The sequence below is a fragment of the Dama dama genome, chromosome 10, assembly GCF_033118175.1.
Source record: "Dama dama isolate Ldn47 chromosome 10, ASM3311817v1, whole genome shotgun sequence".
Classification (NCBI taxonomy): domain Eukaryota; kingdom Metazoa; phylum Chordata; class Mammalia; order Artiodactyla; family Cervidae; genus Dama; species Dama dama.
Window position 1 is genome coordinate 41,666,663 of NC_083690.1, and position 23,097 is coordinate 41,689,759.

At 64.8% G+C, this 23,097-nt stretch overlaps 1 protein-coding gene and 1 long non-coding RNA gene across 2 annotated transcripts in view; both read right to left on the bottom strand.

Moving 5' to 3' along the window:
• Window positions 1-4,966: 4,966 nt before the first annotated feature.
• On the bottom strand, window positions 4,967-8,024 carry ELFN1 (extracellular leucine rich repeat and fibronectin type III domain containing 1). Its single transcript, XM_061152328.1, has one exon. It carries the CDS (start codon window positions 8,022-8,024, stop codon window positions 5,598-5,600), a length of 2,427 nt encoding a protein of 808 aa, XP_061008311.1. The 3' UTR covers window positions 4,967-5,597.
• Window positions 8,025-8,124: 100 nt separating this feature from the next.
• LOC133063203 (uncharacterized) overlaps window positions 8,125-23,097 on the bottom strand; it is a 56,712-nt gene continuing 41,739 nt past the window's right edge. Inside the window, exon 3 of the long non-coding RNA XR_009694375.1 lies at window positions 8,125-8,236. This is a non-coding gene — a long non-coding RNA (uncharacterized LOC133063203). The remainder of the gene's footprint in view (window positions 8,237-23,097) is intronic.

Below are 23,097 nucleotides of genomic sequence, written 5' to 3' on the forward strand. Positions count from 1 at the left end.
TCTATGACTTCCGTGTGGCTGTATGATTGTTTCACATGAAAAAAAACCCTGAACATCTCCCAGGCAGTAGGACAGGAAGGCAGTGCGGTGGAGCGGGAAAAGACGCGGAGTCCGCAGTGGGCGGAGGAGGCCCCTCCTGGCCCCGGCGGCCCCAGCCTCGGGTCCCTGTAGGTCCGCTCTCCACGGGGGTGAGCCGTCCGTGGTGCTCTCCCAGACCGCGCTTCCCGTCAAGCAGCCAACCTCGTCCGTCCTTTACATACGTTTTTATTGAAGTATCGTTGTTTTACAGTGTGGTTAGTGTCTCCCATACAGAAAGTGACCCAGTTACACATACACTCTTTTCCATGTTTTTTCTACTATGGCCTGTCATGGGACGTTGAATACAGGTCCCGTGCCGTACGGTAGGGCCTTGTTCATCCATTCTCTACGGGATGGTTTGCATCCGCTCACTCCAGCCTCCCCACTCCCCTCCCCCTCGGCAGCCTGTTCTCTCTGAGTCCTTGTTTCATAGATTACGTTCATCTGTGTCGTATTTTAGATTCCACATGGATGTGAGGTCATACGGTGTTTGTCTTTCTGACGGGCTTAGTGTGACAGTCCAAGGCCATTCATGTTGCTATACAATGGCGTTCTCACTCCTTTTTGTGGCTGAGTAACACTCCTTTGCATCCGTATGCTACATCTTCTTTATGCATTCATCTGTGAGCGGACATTCACGTCGTTTCCGTGTCTTGGTTGGTGTAAACCCTGCTGCTGTGAGCACAGGGGTGCACGTGTATATCTTTTCGAGTCACAGTTCTGTCTGGGTCTGTGCCCGGGAGTGGGACCGCTGGGCCGTGTGGTCTCCGTCTGTGGTTTTCTGAGCAGCCTCCATCCTGTTCCGCACAGCGGCTGCACCAGCTTACCTTCCCACCACCGTGTGGGAGCGGGTTCCTGTCCCCCACACTCTCGCCGGCGTTTGTCTGTGGGCTTTTTTTGGCCATGCTGAGTCCGTGTTGCTGCCCGCGGGCTTTCCTCCAGTTGCAGAGAGAGGGGTCCGCTCTGCAGTGATGTGGTGCGGGCTTCTCCTGTTGCAGAGCACAACCTCCAGTGGTTGTGGCCCATGGGCTTCGCTGCTCTGGGGCCTGTGGGGTCCTCTGGAGCAGAGATGGGACCTGTGTCTCCCAGCTGGCAGGCAGGTCCTTCACCACTGAGCCACCGGGAATCCCCTGATATGGGTAGACATTTTACCGACGGCCACTCGGGCCGGTAAACCTCAGCCCTTCTCGCTCATATTCTGGCCCTTCCTCCCTCTCTCAAGCGCCAGCCGTGCCGTCTTCCCTCCCAGATCTCACCAGCATCCTGCCGCTCTCCTGTCTCCCCGCACCCTCCACGCCGTCAGTGCGGGGAGGGGCGCCTCCGGAGAGGGGCTGGGCGATCCGGTTACGTCGTTACGTGGTGGCACAGGCAGCGACTTGTGTTTTCTTCTCTATGTTTAGCTGTTTTCTAAAGTTCCTGTAATAAAAGGGCTGCTCTGAGATAAGGCGAAAATCAATACAAGTTATTATTCTATAAAATTCCCTCCATGCCCCCACGACCCAGAGCCTAACTCTTAATTCCTTTACGCTTGCAAAGCGGGCCCAGCCCCGCCCCGCCCCAGGCCCCAGCTGACCTCCAGGGGCACCTTCCTGCTCCTTGGGCGTGGGGGGCGGCCTTGGTCCCCGGGGGTCCTTCTGGGAGGCAGGCCCTGCCCTGTTCGCACCCTGTCCAGCATGCTGACCCGTTTGTCTGTCAGGATCTGAAGATCAGCCTCCCCGAGGGCCTCCTGCTCTCCTCGAGGGACGTCCCAGCCCTGCCCCGCGCCTGGTCAGCGCCCTCCGGGCATCAGGTCAGCGCCCGCGTCTGCCCGCGGCCCCTACCCCCATGTCCTGACACGAACTCCGCCGCCGGGCTCTCCGCCTCCTGCTTCCCTAGCCATTCAGCCCCCAGGAGATGGGTGCAGGGACATCGGGTGGGGGTGGGGGGCGGTCCTCGGGCTGGCGGTCCCCCACTGCCAGCCCCCCTCCAGGGCCCTAGTGGCTCCTTTGCACAACCTCTCCACCGGCTTCTCCCCACGCCCCGAGGGCCGAGCCCTGCGGCCAGCCGGCTGTCGCTGTCCCCTGGGCCCCTCCACGCTCTCTGGACGTGGCCCTTTCAAGCAGACCCCCTTACATTGTTCCGATGGGACATCACCTCTTCCCTGCTGGGACGGTGACTGGTATTGGTGGGGGGACAGGTGTGTGGGTGTCTCTGGGATGTCTGGTACAGAGTCGGGGCTCTGTAACTGCACACGGAATGAGCCAGGACCGTGGTCTTGGACTTTCCGTTCTCTGTGCTGTGGCCCCTGGAGGGAGGGCACGCTGGGCTTGGCCTCTGTTCTCAGATGGTTCTGGTTCTCCCGGCGCTCTGCCCCTGTGGACGGGCTGCCTGTCTGCACCTTGACTCTGAGTCTGGCCACGTGACTTACTCTGCGAGCTGGAGGCTTCCTGTCTTGGCCGTTGCCGGGGCTGGCTTGTGGAGGATGAGAGCCGTGCAGAGCAGAGCTCAGTCCCCCTGGAACCCCCCATCATCCCCACCAGCATCCCCAGTCACGGGGCCAGGCTGACCCACATCAGCCCGTCGCTGAGCAGCTGTGTGTGTGGTGGTGGCTGGTTACAGGGCATGGTCGGGCCGGCAGGCGACGGTCGTATCCTCTGCATCTAAGGCACCGGGGGCGAGTGCGGTGAGGAGCGGCGGGGCAGCCCCCCACACGCCGGGAGTGCAGGCTTTCTGGGTCTCTGGTCACAAGCAGCACGGCCCCGTCTCACAGGCCAACTGCCCTCGGGCACCCGGCGCCAGCCCAACCAGGGTAGGACCTCCTCGGGCGGACCCTCGCTCTGTGCCCCGAGCCTGCAGGCTGCTGACCTCTGTCCACCCTGTAGCCTCCACCCTCGTTCCTCAGCATGGCCTCCTTTTTCCAGACACCACCTCTTCCAGGAAGCCTTCCAGACTCTTCACAGGCAAGAGTGTTCCCCCTCCCCTGGGCCCTGGACCCTGTGCCACCCAGAGCCGGTCACCTGCCAGCTTTCGGTGAGCTTCCCTGGGCGGGCAGTGGGGATGCAGGGTCAGACCCCTGCAGGACTCTTGTAGGGCTCTGCACAGAGCCCACAGGCGACGCCCAGTAGGTGCGTGTGCCGCGTGTGGCCGCCTTCGAGCAGGGGCACAGTGAGGCACGGGTTTGTGTCCTGGGACCGGCCCAGGGCCGGGCAGCTAGAGCCACGTCCGTCCAGCCCGTGGCGTTCGCAGGAGGGCCTGCGCTCTGAGACAGGCGTCCTGTTCGGGATGCACACCCCCCTCCCCCCGCCGTGTCTGTCTCTAGGTCCTCTCCCCTTCCCAGGGATCCCTGCTCAGGGGGGTGCTCCCGGGGCCGACGTGTCCCCCCCCCCCAGCCTGACCCGTGCGGTCAGCTGCCCTCTCCCCAGGGCAGGCAGCTCTGTGGCGACCGCTGTTGTCTGATGCCCTCCGCAGCAGCAGGGAACAGCAGGCTGAGAGGCCTAGCCCTGCATCTGACCAGGATGGGGACCCCTCACTATGTGACCTTGGGCGAGGTACCCCCCACACCGCCAGCCGGGGGCCTGCCCCCCTCCCTGCCCAGCCTCTCTGGGCACAGCCTCGTGGTCTCCAGCCCACTCACGTCTCTGGGTTCTTTGCTTTGTCCTCCAGGCCCCATGACAGGGCGAGGAGCTGCCCAGAGCCAGGGAGCCCGGGGCTGTCTACTCAAGCAGTGTGGGGCGGCGTCCTCAGAGGGGGGTCAGTCTGGGGGGGCTTTTCGAGGGGGCGGTTAGGAGGCCCCGCGTGCAGGACCTTGTGGGGACCTGGGTGCAGAGGCCAGGACGGACAGACCAGCCCTGTCCCAGTGTTGGGCCCTGCAGGGTGCCCTGAGTGAGGCAGTCACGGAGGAGGGGACTGAGCGGCCTGTCCTCGGGGCGTGCAAGGAGCGCGGCTGACCCAGACTGCTCCCAGCCCCACCACTCCGCCCTGCCTTTCCCCTCCTCGCCTGGTGTCTCCGAGGCTCCCACCGCCTCCGTGCTTGGGGCGTCTTTGTCAGAAGCAGAGCGAGTGGGTCCGCCCTGGGTGGCAGGGGCGGGACGGGCCTAGGAAGAGGGCGAGGCCCGGGCCCCTGCAGGCAGAGCGAGGTTGGAAGGCTTGACGCGTCCCGCAGCGGGGTCCGCTGTCCCTGGGGGCTCCACCCCCACCGTGGGCCGAGGATGGGGTGGGCGCAGGGCCCCCCACACGGCCAGCGGTGCACAGGGCTCCCAGATGGTGTCTCATCCTCCAAGCCTTGCTCTGGCTCCCGGGGGCACCTGTGACCTTGGCAGCAGGCAGCTGGCCACCTGGACGGACCTGGTGCCAGCTAGAGGTTGGGGTCCAGGCTTCCGTGGAGGCTTTTGAGTCTGGTGTTCATAAACACACTTACACCTCTCCTGCCAGATTCGGGGCCGAGGCAGGTCTTCGGGGCTAGGGGCTCCAGGGGCCTGCAGCAGCCAGATCTCGGGGCTCCCGCCCTGCAGCTGTGTCTCCAGCGGCTGGAGGGGCCCCAGCCCTCTTCAGCTCACCCCACTCCCACCGAACCCTGCCAGCCACATGCAGGGTCGGACACACACCTACCCACCCGTGCCCGGCGCCCTCAACCCCTTCTGCCTCGTCCACACCGCCTCTCAAAGCCACACCCCAGACCAGGGCTGGCTGCCCCGTCTCCCAAGGGCCTCACCCGCCCCTAAACAGAGGTCACTCACACTGCACACCTTGCCCCAAGTCCCAGAGGAAAAACCACTGCAAACAAGTGTTGGAATTTTTTTCCTTTGCAGAATTTTTTTTTTTTTAGTAGACATAGTCTTTTTTTTTTTCCTTTCTCATTTTACAGCAAACATTGCAAATATAGAAATATTTCTCTATACAACAGGAGGACAGTGTATAGTGGGGGCCCCCGCCATCTGCAGGCACAGCCCTCCCGCCCCCGAGTCCCGCGGGGCTCCGGGACCATGCCGGAGGCCGCCTGCGTTCGCTCTGCCCCGGCGCCCCGGCCGGTGGCGGCGACAAAAGAGACGGACTAAACAGAGTCCGCAGAAAGCCACGGACAGAGGAGTCACGCAGGGCCAGGCGGCCATACCCCTCCACGTCGAGCGTTTTACGTCTTTTAAAGAGAACTTTAAAAAAAAAAAGAGAGGGAGAGAGAAAGAAGGCAGAGAAGAATCAAAAGATAATGAAAAAAATCCCCCCCGCCCCCCATCCCTAAGACACAGTTTTCGGAAGTCCCTTGTGTGTGTGCACAGTGTGTGCGCGCGTAGGCGCGCGCGCGCGTGTGTGTGTGTGTGGACGGGCCCCTCCCACCGGTGGAAACGTCTCAGGGCAGGTGCACGCGCTCAGCCACGCGCCCCTCCCGTTCGGCCTGCCGGCGCCCCTCCCCACTTGGCCCCAAAGCCCGGGGCTTCAGCCGTTGCGGTCTCTGTGCGCGCGTGCGTGCGCCGTGAGTCTCTGGGTTACGGACGCTGCGGTGGCCTCCTGCGCTCTGCGGCCCGGGCGCGCCCGCGCGGGCCGGCTCAGGACTTGTGCTGCGCCGACACGCCCTTCCAGTAGTCCAGGATGTCGTGCAGGTCCTCGTCCTTGGCGAACTGCACCTTCCTCCGCAGCGCGTGGCCGGCCGCCACGCACTCCCCGGCGTCCCGGTGCCGCCGGCGGCTCAGTCTGAAGCGGCCCCAGAGGCTGCGGGAGGCGCGGCAGGCGTACTCGGGGCTGGAGGCGTAGCTCAGGTGGTGGTACTGCGGCGACAGCGGCGCGTAGGCCAGGTCGCGGGGTCGCGGCCGCGTTAGCGGCTCCAGGATGGAGGCCTTGCGGCCGCCCAGGCTCTCAGGGGGCGCGGGCGGCGCGGGGGGCTCGGCGGGGTGGGGCCCGGGGTACGAGTGCCGGTGCTCCCCGTACTGCCGGCCCTTCTCGGGCTCGGCCCGCAGCACGGCGGCTGCAGGCGTCACGGTGAGGATGGCCTCGGCCGCGGGCGAGCCCTTCTCGATGTACTTGGCCTCGTGCAGCGCGGTGGGCTCGGCGCGGTAGGGCCGCGGGCTGCGGGCGGAGCCACTGGAGGAGGAGCTGGCCCGTGGGGCCCCCGGGGCGGCCTCCAGGCTGTGGTGCCGCTGCAGGCCGCAGGTGTCCTGGTAGGTGGGCGCCAGGAAGCCACGCTTGCTGGCCAGCGGCTCGGCCGTGGACACGGCCCCCGGCTTGCTGCCCTGGAAGGAGGTGGACTCGGCCTTGAGGGCATCGATGCAGTTGTTGATGATCTGGTTGACCTTGTCCACCTCCTTGGCGATGGTGGAGATCTCAGCCACCGAGCTCTGGCTGTCGGGGCCCGGCCGGCCTGGCTCCCCGTCCCTGCGCTCCACCTGCTCCGCCGCGCGCACCTCCATGTAGCCGCCCTTGCTGCCCTTGGGCGTCCCGCCACCCTCCGCCAGCTGGTACTGCTCCACCTCGCCGGGGCCAGCGGGCAGGTACGGGATGCGGGTCACCGCCTCGGGGCCCAGCAGCGGGCCCTGGGACAGCGGCGCCAGGCCGGGCGCCTCCAGCTCGGGCCCGTACTTGAGCTCGATGATGGTCTTCTTGAGGCTCCCGGCCGCCGCGGCCGCCTGCTTCTGCTGGCCCTCCCGCCGCCGCCGCCGCCTCAGGCAGTAGTAAACGGCGCCCAGCACCAGCACCATGCCGAAGAGGCAGCCCAGGACGGTCATGATGTAGTGGGTGGCCGTGGAGGGGCTGGGCACGGGCCCCGGCGGGCTGGGCGGCTGCGGCAGGCAGATGGTGAGGCAGGTGTGGTTGTGGTGCAGGCCCGAGCTGCTGGACACCACGCAGTAGGTGTAGTTGGTGAGCGCGTACAGGTTGGTCAGGCGGATCTCCTCCTGGGCCCGCGTCAGCCTGGACACGGTGGACGACTTGCTGTTGTTGAAGTGCTCCAGCGTGTACATGCGGGTGAACGGGCTGGGCAGCTGCACCGTGATGGTGGCCGAGTTCTGGGTCAGCTGCTTGACCTTGATGAGGGGGCGGGCCTCGGCCTGCGGGCCCAGCGTGGGCAGGGCCACCAGCGGCGTGGTGCCGTCGCCGGAGAAGCACTCGTCGTCGGCGCAGGGGGCCTCGCTGGGCTCCGCGGGCGGCGCCGGGGGCGGTGGGGGGGAGCGGCCGGGCGGGGGGCGGCCGGGCACAGGGCGCGTCTCCGCCGCGTACGGGCTGTCGGTGCACACGGACTGCAGCTTGCCCAGGATGCTGCGCTGGCCGTGGCGGCCCTGGCCCAGCAGGAAGTAGCCGGAGTAGAGGGGCGGGGACTCGCACTGCACGCGGTCGTGAGCCTGCGTGGCGTTGGCGAAGGCCGCCAGCCAGCGCAGGAAGCCCAGCAGCTCGCAGGAGCAGTAGAAGGGGTTGCTGTAGAGCTCGCACACGGAGAGCCGCGCCAGCCCCGCGAAGGTGGCGCTGTGCAGGCGCTGGATGCGGTTCATGGACAGGTCCACGTTGACGATGTTGGGGCACTCCCAGAAGGCGCCGGGCGCCACCGCCTCAATGAGGTTGGCCTGCAGGTACAGGTACTCCAGCTTGCCCAGGCCGCGCAGCACGCCCTCCGTCAGGTTGCGCAGCCGGTTGTAGCCAAGCTGCAGCACCTGCAGGTTGAACTGGCCCGAGAAGGCGCCGTCCTCGATGTAGCCGATCTCGTTCTTGGTGAGGTTGAGGTACGTGAGGTTGCCGAAGCGGCTGAGCGCCGCGTACTGCACGCTGCGGATGCGGTTCTCGTTGAGCCGCAGGTCCACGATGGTGCTGTTGATCTGCTGCGGGATGGCCTCGTAGGGCGGCTGGTTCTGGCTGCAGATGGCCAGCCACACGAAGCCCTTGTCGCCCTCGATGAGCCAGCAGTCGCCGCGCACCAGCCCGCCCACCTGTAGCAGGGCGGCCGCCACGCAGGCCCACACCCACGGTGCCCCCCGCCCGCACGCGGCCATCGGGACCCGCCCGCGGGGGCCGCCCGCTCAGCCTGCCTGGGGCGCGGGGTGGGGGCCTGGGAGGCGGGGTGCGCGGGAGGGGAGGGCGCCCGCCTGCTCAGCGGCGTCCCGGGCGCATGGCCCCGCACTGCGAGGGGAGCGCCTCCCTCACGGCCAGCTGCCTCGCTCGGTCCACCCGTGTCCGGCCTGCTTCCCCATCGGTCCAGCCGGTCCTGCGGGAGACGAAAGGGGGGACGGGTCAGCAGGCCTCTCCATGGGCACAGGTCAGGTGCAGGCCTGCACCCAGCCCACGGGACGTGGAGGCGCGTCCAGGGTGTCAGTGATGAGGAAGGGGCCCCGGGGGGCTCAGCGGGGCTGTTCCCTGACCCGGGGCAGGCGTCCACCGCCGCCTCCCACCCCTTCCTCTGCAGACACCTTGACACGTGAGAATCCAGCGCCAAGCTGGACAGGTGGGCACGCCAGGAGCGAGGCTGCCGTCACTCAGCCAGGGGTGACGGGGGTGACAGGTGCCCGGGGGGTGGCTCTGAGCCCCGCCCTGGATCCTGAGCTTCTGTCAGGGGAGGTGCAGACGCTGCACTCTGGGCCTGCTTCCTCCAACAAACCACGGACCCCGAGGCTGTCGCCACCGAGTCGGGTCCCAGCAGTAAGAACTGGGAGGAGAGTGCCCCCCGGCTCAGCTGAAGACACCGCTGTGGCCCTGACGCCTCCCGCCTGCGCCCCCCAGCCCTGGGTCTCGGCTGTGAACACCTTGCTGTCTGCTCCCCCAACCCCTGAGCTGCTCTAGAGCAGGCCCTCCCAACTGCACGCTCACCCCCACCCCACAGAGCCCGCGTGTGCAGGGAGATGTGGGCGGACAGCCGCTGGGTTGGTCCTGCTACCCGGGACTCCCCTCTGCCCCTCGTATTTCTCCCTCAGGACCGAAGGATGGGGGTGTGTTTGCTTGTTACTGTTTGGATTTACAGTGGCCTCTGTAACCGCTCTGTGGCCTGGCAGGCAGCCAGCTGACTGTATTTCACTGATATTGACGTTTGCAACTAGTCCGCACTGAGGTGGGTTTAAATCAGGAGAAAAAAATAATGGTTTCTCTCCCTTCAGAAACTTCATCAAGAACAGTTCTGAGCTTGCTCCTGCAGAAGAGCCTTTCTGATTTAAAGCGAGGGGAAGGGTCAGCAGGGGTGGGGACGGGAGAAGGTCCTGGCATGGCCCAGCGCTGCCATGCGACCCCCAGGAAAGTTCGGGGCCTCTCTGGGCCCGACCAGAAACATCTGGGAGAGGGGCGGCCTGGGGGTGGCTGGGTCCCCCTCCCTCAGGGAGCAGCCCCAGGTCCCCATGTGGTCGTCCCGTGATGTGAAATCTATACCCCATGGGGCATCCCGGGGCCGTCGCTGCCACCTGGAACCCACCCCCACGCACCTGCCCCATCGTCCCGATGCTGAGATGGGGGCTGCACTGGTGGCCAGAGGCCCAGAGTGGGCCAGGCAGCAGGGTCTGTGCCCGGGCAGCAGGTGTGGGCGGGAGCGCCAGGCTCCCCGGGCCCAGCTAGGAGGTGTGGCCTGATCATAATCACTTTTAATCTCTTGCTCAAAATAACCCAAAGTCAAGTTAAGGAGGATTACAGGCCTAAAGAACCCTTATCTCAGGGCTGCCCAGCCTGTGCCACCCGCATGCTCGGCACACCTGGGCGTGCGGTGGCCGTGCGTGTGTGCACGCACACACACGCTGGGACCTGCGTGCCTGGAGGTGGACTCAGCCTCACCCCAGCACTCGAGGGCACGCCTGCAGCTGGGATCCAGCCGGGCGGGCGCACTGCCTCCTGCCCTGGCTGCGAGAGTCTAAGGACTGTGCTGGGGGCCAGGCTCGCCCCGCGGGCGCCCCTGCCCGGAGGCCGCCCATCACGCGGGCAGGTGTGACGAGGAGGCGTGACTGGCCCAGCCACCCTGAGCCCCCGGGCCCCCCGCCCCCAGAGCCTCGGCTGCGCGGGAGCCAGGCTGGGGAGGCGGCGCCTCGGTGAGAGTGCGGGCGTCACCTGCAGGCCGTGCCCCCGCCGCATGCAAGCGCTGCCTCTGCCCCGTGACTGCGGCCTCCGAGGGACCCCAGAGCGCTGCCCGCGCACATGGGCGGGCCGGGGGCAGAGGGCTGCGGCCAAGGTCGCCTGTGAGCAGCGGACAGCGGTGCCTCGTCCCCGGGGGCCCTTGGGCACCGTGTGCATCGTCGTCCTGAACCTCAGCGGGCGGGGGGCGGACCCCATCCCCAGGGCCTGGGAGCCCTGCGGACGGGGGCCCTCGGGAAACAGCTGGTCGTCCACCTGGGAAGGTTCAGAAAGTTCCACCAAGCCCCCCGCCCGCTCACCCCCTGCCCCCTGGGCGCCCCATGTCTCTGCGCATGCCCCGGGCCCAAGGGTCCAAGAGGCCTGTCCCGCCCTGCACCCTTGACTCAGGACCCTCACCCTACCCGGCCGGCCCTCAGCCTCTCCGGGGTCCCCATGTCCCCTGCACCTCTGACGTGGGCCCCCCACCTCCCACCGCGGCCCCTCGCAGCGCCCGCCGACCACACCAGGGCAGAGGGCTACCCGCGCCTCGCCCGACAAGATGGCCACGGTCTCAGGTGGGGCGGGGTGCTAGCAACGCGGCAGGGCAGTGATGCTGTTGGACACGTTCTAGGACCTTCCTCAGGGAGACAGCAGGACTGGACAGCCTCAGCCCGCGCCCCCTCCCCTGCCTTCCTTCCCAGGGCTGTCAGCGGTTCCATCCCTCCCCAACCCTCCAGGCAGCATCCGGCCCCCACCTCCCAGGCCACCTGCTGCTCAGAGGGGCGCCTCCCTGTCCTTGCAGGAGGCAGCCCCAGTGGCCCCGCCCCCCGCCCTGACCCCTCACTGTCCCTGCGTGTCCCCCAGCCCCTCTGGTGCTCTCTCCCCCCAGGAGTCACAGTGCTGTGACCTGTGTGTACCTGACCTGCTGCCCTCCCTGCCCTGGGCCCCAGACTCAGACGCAGCTGCTCCTCCTTGAGCTCAGACTCCCGATGGGGAGCATCCTGCCCCGTGCTCCTTGTGCAGGAACCAAGTTCTGTCCTCAGGTCCCCCCTCCGGGCCGCATGCGCCCAGGAGGCGAGGACTCGACGCCGCCGGAGGGCCGCGCAGGCTGAGGGCCAGGCGCGGGAGTCACGCACCCACGGCCACCTGCCGTGCCCGGGCTCTGCCGACAGATCACGTTTACAGCTGACGTCTGCCAGTCTCCGCAGCCTGGCGCTGCCGCAGAGAGACGGGTCGTGGGGGGCACGAGGCAGACGGCGTGACCCGGACCAGCCAGACCAGCCGTGGGGCCTGCCCGCGAGAAAGGGCGCGGAGCCAGCAGCGACCGCAGGTCCCCAGGCTGGGACTGGCACACTGGCCGCGCCGCGCTCCGGCGGTGACCCCAGGCGGTCACCCGGCCTCGCTGAGCCTGCTGGCTCCTCTGTGTGTGACCGGAGGTGTCCCGCGTGGGGTGCTCTCTACGCCCTGGTGTCCCCGCAGCTGCCCGCCTGCGGACAGGGAGGAGCCCTGGGCAGCGCGTCAGCGAGCCGCCCGCCCCCTGCCCCCTGGGTGCCCACGGAGACTGGCGCGGGTGGCCCAGTGGCGCTGGCACCTCAGGAGCTGGCCACAGGTTGGGCCCGTGAGCCCCTGACCTCGGCTGCCCTCCACCCTCAGGGATGGAGCCGGGGCGGGCCAGGCGCCCTCAGGCCTCACCCTGCCCGCGCGGAGGCTGTGGCGCCCAGCACATGTGCAGGCCTTCCTCCAGGACCCTGCACGCACCAAGTGCCTACTGTGTACCAGCCCGCTTCTCCCGTCTGCGGGAGGCAGGTGTCAGCGTCACACAACTGGACGCAGGGGCGCGGGCCCTCCCAGAGCGGGGGCGGGAGCACAGTGCGCTCGGCCACTGTGTCAGGGTCCCCGGGGCCCAGGGCGGGCGGCAGCTCCAGGGGACGGGGGAGGTGCCTGAGCAGGAGGCTGGGGGCTGGAGTCCTGCCCACTCCCCCTCGCCCGCTCCATCACCCCCCGCCCCGCCAGGCCCCCGCTCAGGAGGCTCAGGAGTTAATTAGGGACCCAAACATTTCATGGTCTGTTATGCTTCCACTGGGCATCTTTTTAAATTAAAAAACATGATGTACGGCATCGTTGGAGGGAGAAATCACTTTGCAATGGTTTCCTGCTTGGTGCTGGCAGGACGTAGGCGATGGTAGCTGGATGGCCTCCGGAGGGGGGGCTGATGCAAGACCCTCTCCAGGGAAGGGTGGGGGTGCCCGCCAGGCCCTCTTCCGCTCGCAGCCCCAGGGCCCTGGCGCCAGGAAGTTCTGTCTTCAGTCGGACCCGAATCTCTCGTTCTGAGGGCTGGCCGGTCCGAGCCTGGACGCCGAGATCGTCTCTTCTGCTCCTGCTGGTGGACCCTGAACCAGGGCCCTTCCAATGCCCTGAGCCCTGAGCCCAGCCTGGCAGGGGGCAGGGCTGCCACTCAAGCCGTGGGGAGGGCCCAGGGCCCCCTGTGCTCCGCGGCCCCAGGACCCTGTTCATGCAGTCACACCTCTGCACACGCGGGCCCTGCCTCACTTTGCCGGGCTGTGATTATTCATCAGAGCATCCTTCCTGGCCACGATTAATGGTGTTAAAGATTTGGGGCACGGTTTTGGAGCAGAGGTTATAAGTGAACAATTAGCCCTCAAATGCTAAATTAGTATGGGAAATAAAGTCGGTCTAAGAGCATGTGCAGCGTCACAATCAGGACACGTCTGCAGAGCCCAGGCTGGTCTCGGCAGCCGGCACAGGTCCGCACGGCGCTCGGCAGCGGGGGGTCCATGTGAGAATCGCAAGAGCTGTTCACACCGCCCGGCAACCCAGGCTGCTCCCAGGGAGCAGGCGGACGGGCATCTGAGGACGCGTTTCCCTGCAACCTGCGCCACTGACTCCCCAGAGGCCGTGTCCTTCCAGGAGGCTTCCGCCATCAGCTGCCCCGCACACGCCAAGAAACCCCCCAGACACATCAGGCCCGTGCTCCAGCCCCGCTCTGAGGGGCTACCAGCCCCGCCAGGTCTGAGCTTAGAAAACAAACCTGGAAGCTGCCTGGTCTCATCGCACCCGTGGCCGCAGCTTCCAGAGGGGACGCCACCCACAGCCGGGCCTGGGCCAGTGCACACACTCGTGCGTCACACGTTCATGTGCGTGTCCCCACTAGTGGTCATGTGCATGCGTCATCGGCTCACGTGCGTGCATCATCAGACACACTCTGCTCACATGCGTGTGTTACCACAGACACCTGTGCTCACGTGCGTGCGTGCGTCACCACAGACACGGCACGGCTCTTGCTGGGCTGCTCCGCCCGTGGGGACCGCGGGCCCTCCTGGGACCGGACACCCACCTGTCTGAGCATCCCTACCTCTGCATCCGTCCATGCAACTTGCCTGCAGCAGAGAAGGACTCGGGCACACAGAAGGGTCAAACCTCACCCGCCCTTCCCCCACTGCAGGCACAGTGGGGGCGTCAGGACTCAGCCCCCATCCCGGGGGGCTGCTCAAGCCCGTCCCCCTCCCCCACAGCCGATCAGGCCCTGCCTGCCCCCTGCACCCTTCCTGTGACTTACGAGGCAGTGACCAACTCATCTCTCACACTTTCCCCAAGACATTGTCTCCTCTGCCTGGAACACCCCTCCGCCCACCCCAACCCTCCGCAGCCAAGCGTCCTCCATTCAGACTCCGGGCTGGGGCTGGGGTCTCCCCTGGGTAATGCCCAAAGTTGCTGGGGCTTGCCCCACCATGACCCCACACCGCCAGGACCAGATCCCCCGTCTCCCCACCTGTCAGATCCCAGGCAGAAAGCCCGTGGCCAGCAGGGCCGGGTCCCGGTGTCTGCCCGGCGCAGAGCGGGCGATGCTCTGAGCCCATGAGAGCCCCCATCACCAGAGGACATGCCACTCGCCCCGGGACGCCCCCCACTCTCCTCTCTCCCGGAGGAGTTCTTCTGGGGCCCCTTTCACTTACAGATTACCCCTGTTTGCGCAGTGAGCTGTCCCGAGGTCACTCTCTGAGGTGGCCTCTGGGGACTCCTGTTCCCACACGTGAACACACTTTAAATCACTTTCTCCACTGGTCAGAACGGCCATCATCAAAGTCTACAAGTGACAGGTGTGGAGGGAAGGGACCCCTCCTACACGGTTGGTGAGGATGCAAACGGGGTGCATTCACTATGGAGAACAGTCTGGAGGTTCTTCAAAAAACGAAACCCGGAACTACCGTGCGATCCCGCTCCTGGGGGTGTATGCAGAGAAAAACTAGTTCAGACAGAGACCCCAGTGTTCACTGCACCAGTGTTCACAACAGGCAAGACGTGGGGACAGCCTAAACGTCCGTCAGAGGAGAGGATAAAGACAGGGTACACGTGCACAACGCAGTCCTGCTCAACCACAGGAGGGGGAGGGAACGCCGTCTGCAGCGACACGGGCGGCTCAGCCCGACGGGAGGACGAACACCGCGTGACAGCCCTCACCTGTGCTCGCGAGCCCGCGACGCAGCTGAGCGTTCGTGAAACAGACTCAGCGGACAGACATGCGAGTGGCTGCCGAGGCGGGCTGGCAGGGGGGCCTGGAGCAGGAGTTGGGGGAGCGGACGCAAGCTACACGCAGCGCACGGCGGTCCACAAACTGTGGCACAGTGACCGGCTTCGTGGGCAGACAGTTTTCCACGGGCGGGGCGGGGTGGTGGTGATGGTTCAGGCAGCAATGCGAGCGGCAGATGAAGCTCCGTGGGCTCGTGTGCCCAGCCCCTGCTGCGTGGCCAGCTCCTAGCGGGCAGCCTCGGGCCGGTCACCCGATCCACAGGACGGGCAAATGCAAGGTCCTCCTGTGCCACCTGGGACGCGCCCACACCGTGTGATAAACCACGGCGGAAAGGAAGACACAGATGCACACACTCAGGTACGTGAATCGCTGCTCTGCGGCAAAGACCCACACAACACGGCACGTGTCAGCCAGGCTTCAGCGAAAAACAACATAAATCACTCTGCCTCTGTCAGCAGCTTCCGCATGCAGGGGGAAGAATCCTGTGCACACTCTTCGAGGTAAATCTTTTAGAACCATCTCATCCCACCCTTCAGAACACGCCACCAAGGTCCGGACGGGGCTGCACGGAACCCGTAAATTGATTCTGGCAGAGCCTCCAGGTTGATGGTGTTCCAGCGTGGCTCACGACACTACTGCAGTTTCCCCCGGCATCTCTCAGGAAAACTTTTAGAGTTCTTCCTAATAATCCTACTTTTTTCTTGTAAACGCGTTCCTAGGGATTCGGGGAGGGTTTCTTTGTTGCCACTGTGACTGGGAACTGTTTACTTCGTTATGTTACCCAACCAGGTGCCGCTGGTACAGAAGAAAATGATTGATCCGTGTACGTCTGTGTTCTGCTCAGCCCAGCACCTCCGCCAAGTTCTCATATTTTTTCACTTGGTTCTCTTGGGTTTCTAAGCTCTCAAATCACATTGTCTGCAAATAATTTCAATTCTTTCTCATATCCCATTTAATTCTGTTTCATGTCTTATTGCTACATCAAGAATATCTGGACAATGATAAAGGGCACACTGCTGGGTATTTTTTAATAAAAGCTTTTGAGTTGGAATCAAGAATCTCAATCACCTGGATGACACTGGCTGTTGAACTGAGACACAGACGCTTCACTGTGGTAAGAAATTCTCTCTCTGGCTCCATTTTTAGCAGTTACTTTAAAATACTGGTGCTGGGTTTTATCACAGGCCTCTTGTCATTTATTCCCACGGCATTATGACTTACCTGCTAGCACTATGTATCACATTAATAGCTCTCTCTACTATTAAGCCATCTTTGAATTCTTTCGATAAATCCTACATAATCATGGCAGAGTCTTTGCCTGATATTCTGTGGAATTGAATTTGCCTGTGACTTACCGAGGATTATTGATCTACTGTTCATGGGTGACATCCCTGTGGGGCTTCTCTCCGGGGCCATCTTCACAGTTTGCGGTCTGGGGCCCATCTCACTCCAGCCTCCCGGTTTTGTGAGCCCAGCTGCCCCGGAGAGCCGCGCAGAGAAGTCCCACAGACCCGTTTGCAGGGTGCACGGCCGTCTCGTCACGGGAAGCGTCACCTGACCTGTCTTCTGTGCATTCCGGGTTTGCAGGAGTCAGGTCTGCTCAGCACAGGTGAGCAGCCCGGGAGACCTCAGCTGAGAAAGTTCAGGACTGGCGCCTCGCTCGGGGAAGTCCTGCCCTGGCCTCCAGGGGCCCAGGGCGGTGCGGGGAGGGCTGCGCAGGGGCCTGGGAGACCCAGCCCCTCGGTGAGGTCAGGATCACACCCTAGCGGGCCTCTGCGCCATCTGTGAGGACAGATGGATGTCACATGGGCCCAGAGACACCAGCAAGAGGAAGGCACAAGCCCTCTCGGCCCGCCCCGTGACTGAGGGGAAATCGCGATTCATGGGGGAGGCGAGGCCGCGGCCCTTGCAGCAGACAGTGTCCCCAGACCTCCCTGCCCTGGGAGCTGACCGCCCCCCAGCCCCAGGGGGTCTCTCCGCACCCCTTGAAGCAGGGGGCCCGACTCCGCTCTGGCGACAGCACCTGTGGAAGGAAGCCGTGTTCTTCCCGGGCACGGCCCTCAGCCAGGCCGCCAGGGACGCGCCTGGTCTGGGAGGAGCCGCCAGCTGACAGCGGCTCCTGGCACATGTGGAGAAGCTAGGGATCGAGGGGGGTGGCGTCTGGTGTGAGGGTCCGCGGCAGACAGAGCTGCCCCTCTGCCCCCGGCCGGCTCTGTCAGTTCTCGGCTATCTATGAAAACGTCAACCCCTAACACAGCAAACATCCCTACAGCTGCAGGGCCAAGACCGGGACTGGGAGACACTGCTGCTCACAGAGATGCTCAGGCAGGCACGGGGTCTCCCGTTGCCACCCACGTTTGTGCCCGGAGGTGAGCCTGTCCCTCTGCGTGGGGCTGGGCGTGCAGATGGCGGAGGCCAGGGCGCCTGGCACCTGAGTCTGCCCCGCCCTCCAGCTCGTGGTCCAGAGGAGGACCAGGCAGAGGGGTGCTGCTTCCTGCCGACGGCCAAGCGTGGGGAGGACTGAGCGCAGACCCCACAGACAGGGGGAGAGGTCACCCACGGCCCTCTCAAGTCCAGGGGCTAGAGGCAGGGCACGTGGACACGGCCAGAGCCTCCCGCCAGGAGGAGCCAGGGCAGCCCACGGCCGCCCTGAGGCCTTTGGTCACTGCTGGAAGGTCGCAAGAGGCGTAGGGAAGACTCAGCCCCAGTTACCTGGCCTTGAGCCTAAGGAGATCCCCCCACCAGGTTAAAAGGCCTTGTCTCCGTCATCCCCACTACTGCAGGGAGGAAGACCACGGCTGCACGCCTCGGCCACTGAGGTGGAGGGGACACCCTGGCGGGCAGCCCTGGAGACTCCCCGCTCCGTCGCGGGGACAGACCTCTTCCGCAGTTACTCGCTGGCTCACTCAGTACTTACCGAGCACAAGGCGCTCACTCAGTACTTCACAGGCGCAGGACACAGCAGCTGTGCTCGGGTCAGAGTCTGCGAGAACGACGCAGACCACAGGATGGCTCAGCCCTGAGCTGACCTCACACCCCGATCCCATCACTCGGTGCTCTGTGCGCCCACGCCCAGCCGCACACACGCAGGACGCCACTCACACAAGACCCAGAGGTGGGGCGCAGTCGCCCACAACAGGGGATGCAGACCTGAGGCTCCAAAACCCCCCGTGTGTCACGAGGGGCTCATAAAGAGCGCAAGCAAATGCCTGTCAGCACAGAACATGGAGAAGGACTTAGCTTCAGATGGAGGCGGGCAGGATGGGTCCTGGGGGTGACGGCGGGTGTCCGCGGGTGACAGCGCGCGGCACGAACACGCTCAGGGCCCCCGGCCTGCACGCTGCGACGGTGACTTCACGTTCTGCGTGTTCTACCACCACCAGAGCCTCAGGAAGAAAGCCGGACGGGGGCAGGGTCCGAGAGGGCTGCACGGGGGCTGTGGCCTCGGGGGTGGGGGTGGCGGGGCACCGGAATGCCCTCTGTCCCCTCCAGGGTGTCCCCGGACGCGGCAGGGGACCGGGTTACTTTCACCCTGGACAGGAGCCCTTTCAGGCACTCACGCTATCATTCTTCATACCTCGGGTGGCGTTAAATATTTTATAATTAGTGAAATATTTATTAGAGATTTCTTAAATATTTGAGACAGCTTAAATATTTTACAACAGATTTTAAAGTGTTTTGAAAAGGAATGGACCGCTGTGTGAGATTGAGCTCCCCGTCACCTGAGGAGTGCTCGGACAGGCGGGCGTCGGCGCGGGCACTCGGGCTGGAGGGGGCGGCTGGAGCGACGGTCTCCAGACCGGGAAACCCGGCGGAGCCACTGGTGAGCTTCAACCACGCAGACCACCGCCCCCGCCCCAGGGCCGGGCTCTGATCCCCACTCAGGAAGTCGCGCGAGGCCCCAGGGTCTGTATTTGTTCCGAGGGCCTCCTGGCTTCACGGGGGCTCGCTCTGCTCCGCGCGTTGTTTCCAGGCCCCAAGGACCAGGCCAGTCTCAAGTCAGGACAAGGCTGTCGGCTTCACGGTCGTTGAGCCAAGGGTGATGCACCAGCCCTGAGCTTGATCCCTGGAGTTCAGGCGAGGCCGTCGACGCCTGACGTCGCCGTCAGTCCTGACGTCACACCGTCGATGCGTGACGCCACGCCGTCAGTCCTGACGTCACGCCGTCGATGTGTGACGCAAGGGCTCCCCCCGCCCAGGGTCGGGGCTCAGGACCACGGGGAGGCGAGGCCGCAGGGCCGGCTGGAGCCCAAACGTCCCCGCCGTCCATCCGGGGCTGCCGGCGTCACAGGCGTCACGACCCCCGGCGGATGGAGCCACCCTGCTGCCTGAGGACGCAGGGGCACGCGCCTCTCGGAGGCCCGCGTCCACCCGGGGGTCTCTCCGGCCAGGCCCGGCCTCACCAGGCGCTGGTTAACGTGTGCTGGTTACACTCGACCGCGTGGACAGGTGCGTAACGCTCCCGGCGGCGGCTCCCGGGAGAGGCCGCGTCCTCGCCTCACGGCGATGGCACTGACACCCCAGCCTCTCCCGCCCGGTCGACAGAGCGAAGCCCCTACTACGCGCCAGGCAGTCTGCAGGGAGGCGGGGCGCACGGGTGAGCCGTCCAGCGAGGTGCCCTCCCAGCCAGCCTGAGGATTCTCTCCGAGAGAGCCTCCCTGCTCTGGCCTCTGCTCTCTGAGGCTCAGAGAGGGCGAGGAATTTTCCCCGGGTCACACGGCAAGGTCACGGCAGAAGCGGGAAAAGGGCCTGGCCGTCCTGACCCTCTCCCGGGGGCTCCTCTGGGCCCCCACCCCGAACGTCAGGCCCTGTCACAGCCCCAGGGCCGGGAGTCCAGGCCGAAGTTGAGAGAGGGGTCAGTCGTGGAGCTGGTTCCCTTCTGCCTGCACCTCCTGGCCGAATGGGGTGAGCAGAAGGGCTGAGCGCTCGGGCTCTGCAGACAAGCTGCCGCTCGCCAGACAAGGGCTCTGGGCAAGCCGTGGAATCTCTGCGTCACTGCTTCCGTGTCAGAAAGCCAGCAGCTGCCCCCCAGGGCTGGGAGAACCAGTTACAGTCCCGCACCTCACTGCTCCCGGCGTCTGGCATCACAAGCGCTGACACCCGTTCATGTAAGCGCTCTTAAACGCAGCAGCGCAATGACGGGCCTCATTCTGAGAAGAGGAAACTGAAGCACCACAAGAGCAGGCGGCCGGGCTGGGAGCTGGACCCGGCGGACGGCGTGGGCTGCCCACTGGACCGTCTGGGCGCGCGGGGCCCAAGTCCAAGCCAAGTGTCAGCATCCAGTCGTCCGTCCTTCAGATAATAATGCAAGGATGCCCCAGTTCACTAAACACACAGAAATCCTGACAGCTGGTTCTGAGAGAGGAGGCCCAAGTACTGAGATGGGGAGTGGGCCCGCAGGGGAGCGGACCCAGCTCAGGAAGGGAGAGGCGGTCTCACGGCCCGCAATGCTGAGCAGGAGGGGCTGCAGGGGTCTCCGGACCCATGCTGGGCACACTGCTAGCTCATGAGGCCAGGCAGAGGGCGGTCTGGTCCCCAGCTGCCCCAAGGGGCCCGGCAGGGTCCCAGCGCATGGCTGCCCAGCCCGCCCCCGCCCATGACCTCAGGGCACTCTCTGCACCTGAGGCTGGTCGGTGGTCTGGCTGGCTGCCCCTCTCCCGAGGCTGGGCGGGCCTCAAGGGGAGCTGGAGGAGTTAAAGTGGGTACAGGCTGGAGACTTGGAACCCTGGCTGGTCCCCACCTTCTGCTCCCAGCAGAGGGTGCGTGGTGGTCCCAGGCCACGTCCCAGTGAGGGCTTCCTCATGACGAGGGGAACCAGGAAGGAGACAAGTGACGTCTCCTGGGACAGCTCCAGGCCGGGACAGGGGTGCTGGGAAGGAGAGCGGGGTGAACAGGCCTCTGGGGTGAGGGTGCAGGTGCCGCCTGACCCCGGGGTCTGCTCCATCCCCATCTCACTGCTTATCGCCTCCCCCATTTAAGAAGCATCCTCGGGGCCCTGCGGTGCCTTCCGTTTTCAGGTTGACGGCAGGGCTCCGGGCTCTGCTGCACTCAGCATGCGCCTAGCCAACTGGGCCCCTGCCCCTCGATGGGGCCCGTTGCTCCCACCCTGCCCGCCCACCTCCAGACAAAGGGCGAGTGAGCCCCCCGCCCCTCTACAGGCCAGATGCTGGGCCAACTGGGATGCAGACTGAGGCGGGGAAGACAGAACTCTGACCGGCCTGAGCAAGACAGGACAGAGCGCTGTGGGGAGCCCACTGCAGAGGGTCAGTCCCGGGTCCAGGTCTTGGTCAGGGGCCTCAGAGGTTGAGGAGACAGTCTGCTCCTGCAGAGTCCTGGGTGGGTGGAAGGGAGAGAGGGGCAGGGCCTGTGAGGACATGCGGGGGCCAGGAGGCTGAAACCAGGAAGGGGGTGGCGTACGGTGAGAGGACCCATTGGGACAGACCTGCTGGGAGCTGTGATCAGACCGGGGCACTGGGGAGCCAAGGAAGGGTCAGAAGGGAGGAGGCAGGACCACTCTGGCTGCGGATGGAGAAGGAACTACTGCTGGGAACAGTGGGTGCAGGGAACAGAGAGGAAGCTGCAACAGTCACGGAAAGAGGGAGGGCGTGGCTCTGGAAACAGACAGACAAGACGCAGATGAGCCCCGAAAAAACGCGCACCCGCAGGTACAGAGGGACGCAGACGCTCACAGCAGCACTGACTGGACGCCGCCCGGGGCCCAGCGACGAGAACACGGCGCCAGGGCAGGCAGGCCCCGAGGACCCGACGGCGTGACGCGTGTCCCCACACGCGGCTGCACAGGGAGCCATTCCCAGAATTACGAACGCAGACGGTGAATGGCCGCCCTCGGGGTGGTGACTGGAAGGGACGTGAGGCGCGCCTCAGGGGGCAGTGATGCCCTTGATCTGGGTCCTGGGGACACGAGTGTGCCTCGTTCGTAAAAGTTTATGGAGCTTTCCTGTGTGTGTGTCACGCTCCAGCGAGAGTCCAGAGCGAGACAAAAGGGCACAGGAGAGGTCAGACCAACGTCCCCGGGCTAAGGCTTAGAGAGGCTGATGTCCTGGGGCGGGGCAGAAACGAGGGCGTGGCCGAGACCCTCTGCCACCAACCCAGGGCTGGGGCCTCACTGTCCCTGCACAGGAAACAGGCAAGTTGATCTGTCTCTACACAGGGTGACCACACACCCAGGTTTCCATGTAATTATTAATGTCGTCTTTTCACTCTCAGAAGTGTTTCTCGACTAGACGCTACATTACAGAGTCACCCTCTCGCTAGGGTGGCAGGGGTGCCAGCCTCGGCCACCGTATTTAAAATGTGCAAGACCTCCTCTTGACCCGTAACTTTCAGTAACGGCAAGCTTCCCGCCCAGGCCAGTGCGGCCCTGGAGTGAATCCGTCACGTGCCAGCCCCTCCCCCGCTCACCAGCCAGGCCGGTGAGCCTCTCCACAGGCCACAGGACGGCCAAGAGGAATGTGTGACCACGCTCTCTGTGGTCACCAGTTTCTATCTTTCTCTTCCTTTGCTACTGGATCCAGTGAAGACTGTGGTTGCCAGTCTCCCTTGCAGCTAGGCATGGCCTAAGGTCTAGCCAGTAGGCTGTGAGTGGGGCTGAAGTGCACCGCTGCTGAATCACTCCCTTACAAGGAATGGGCATGCACCTTGCCCAGTCGGGATACAGATGGGATGGTGGGAACTGGAGCAGCCACTTTGGTTCCAGACACAGAAGCCACAGGTTATAGAGCTGCCCAACCAGCCCTGGGCCACGGACCTCTGGGTTGGAACAATAAACAAACTTCTACCTCATTTGAACCGCCATATTTTCAGGACTGTCAACCACTCTCCACACGCCTTTCCCTGGGGGGGTCACTCAGGGGCCGTGGGAACTGACCTCAGGTGCAGAGAGGACCCGCACACAGTCAGCGCTCAGCGAACGCATCCCCCGCTCCTGTCCTCTTGCCCACACATCCGACTGGTAGAGACACATCTCCTGAGCTCTGGGCCACGTCCCTCCCTGTCAAATCCCCACGAGAAAACACTGGCTGCCCTGCCCAAGCTCCCCCGGCCCCAAACCCCACTCCTTCCCGACTCCCCTTCTCTCCCATCACCCCCACAGCTGCCGTCACCCCAGCCTGGGCAGCAGCCTCCGGTTCCTGGACCCTTCCCTCCTGCAGCCCTAGCCCTGGGTCCACGGCATCTGCTGGAGTCCCAGCTCAGCAGGCGGAGCTGGGGAGGGGGGGGGAGGGCGGGCCGCAGGCCCCACATCAGGGGAACATATCCGCACAGAGTGGTGTGTGCCCACGTGTACAGAATGTGGACATCCCCAGGGAGGGGAGGACGGGGAGGCACAGGTGGGTGCCCCTCGGGGACTCATTCACTTCAAAGAACCCCAAGCAGCCGCCATCACCCTGTCATATAGATGAAGAGCAGAGAGGTTAAGCGACTCACCCTTGATTGCATGGCTGCCCAGCACTGCGACCCATATTCAAACCTGGGGC

Excerpts from the sequence above, each read along its gene's own strand:
- ELFN1 (XM_061152328.1), bottom strand. The coding sequence starts at position 8,024 with ATGGCCGCGTGCGGGCGGGGGGCACCGTGGGTGTGGGCCTGCGTGGCG.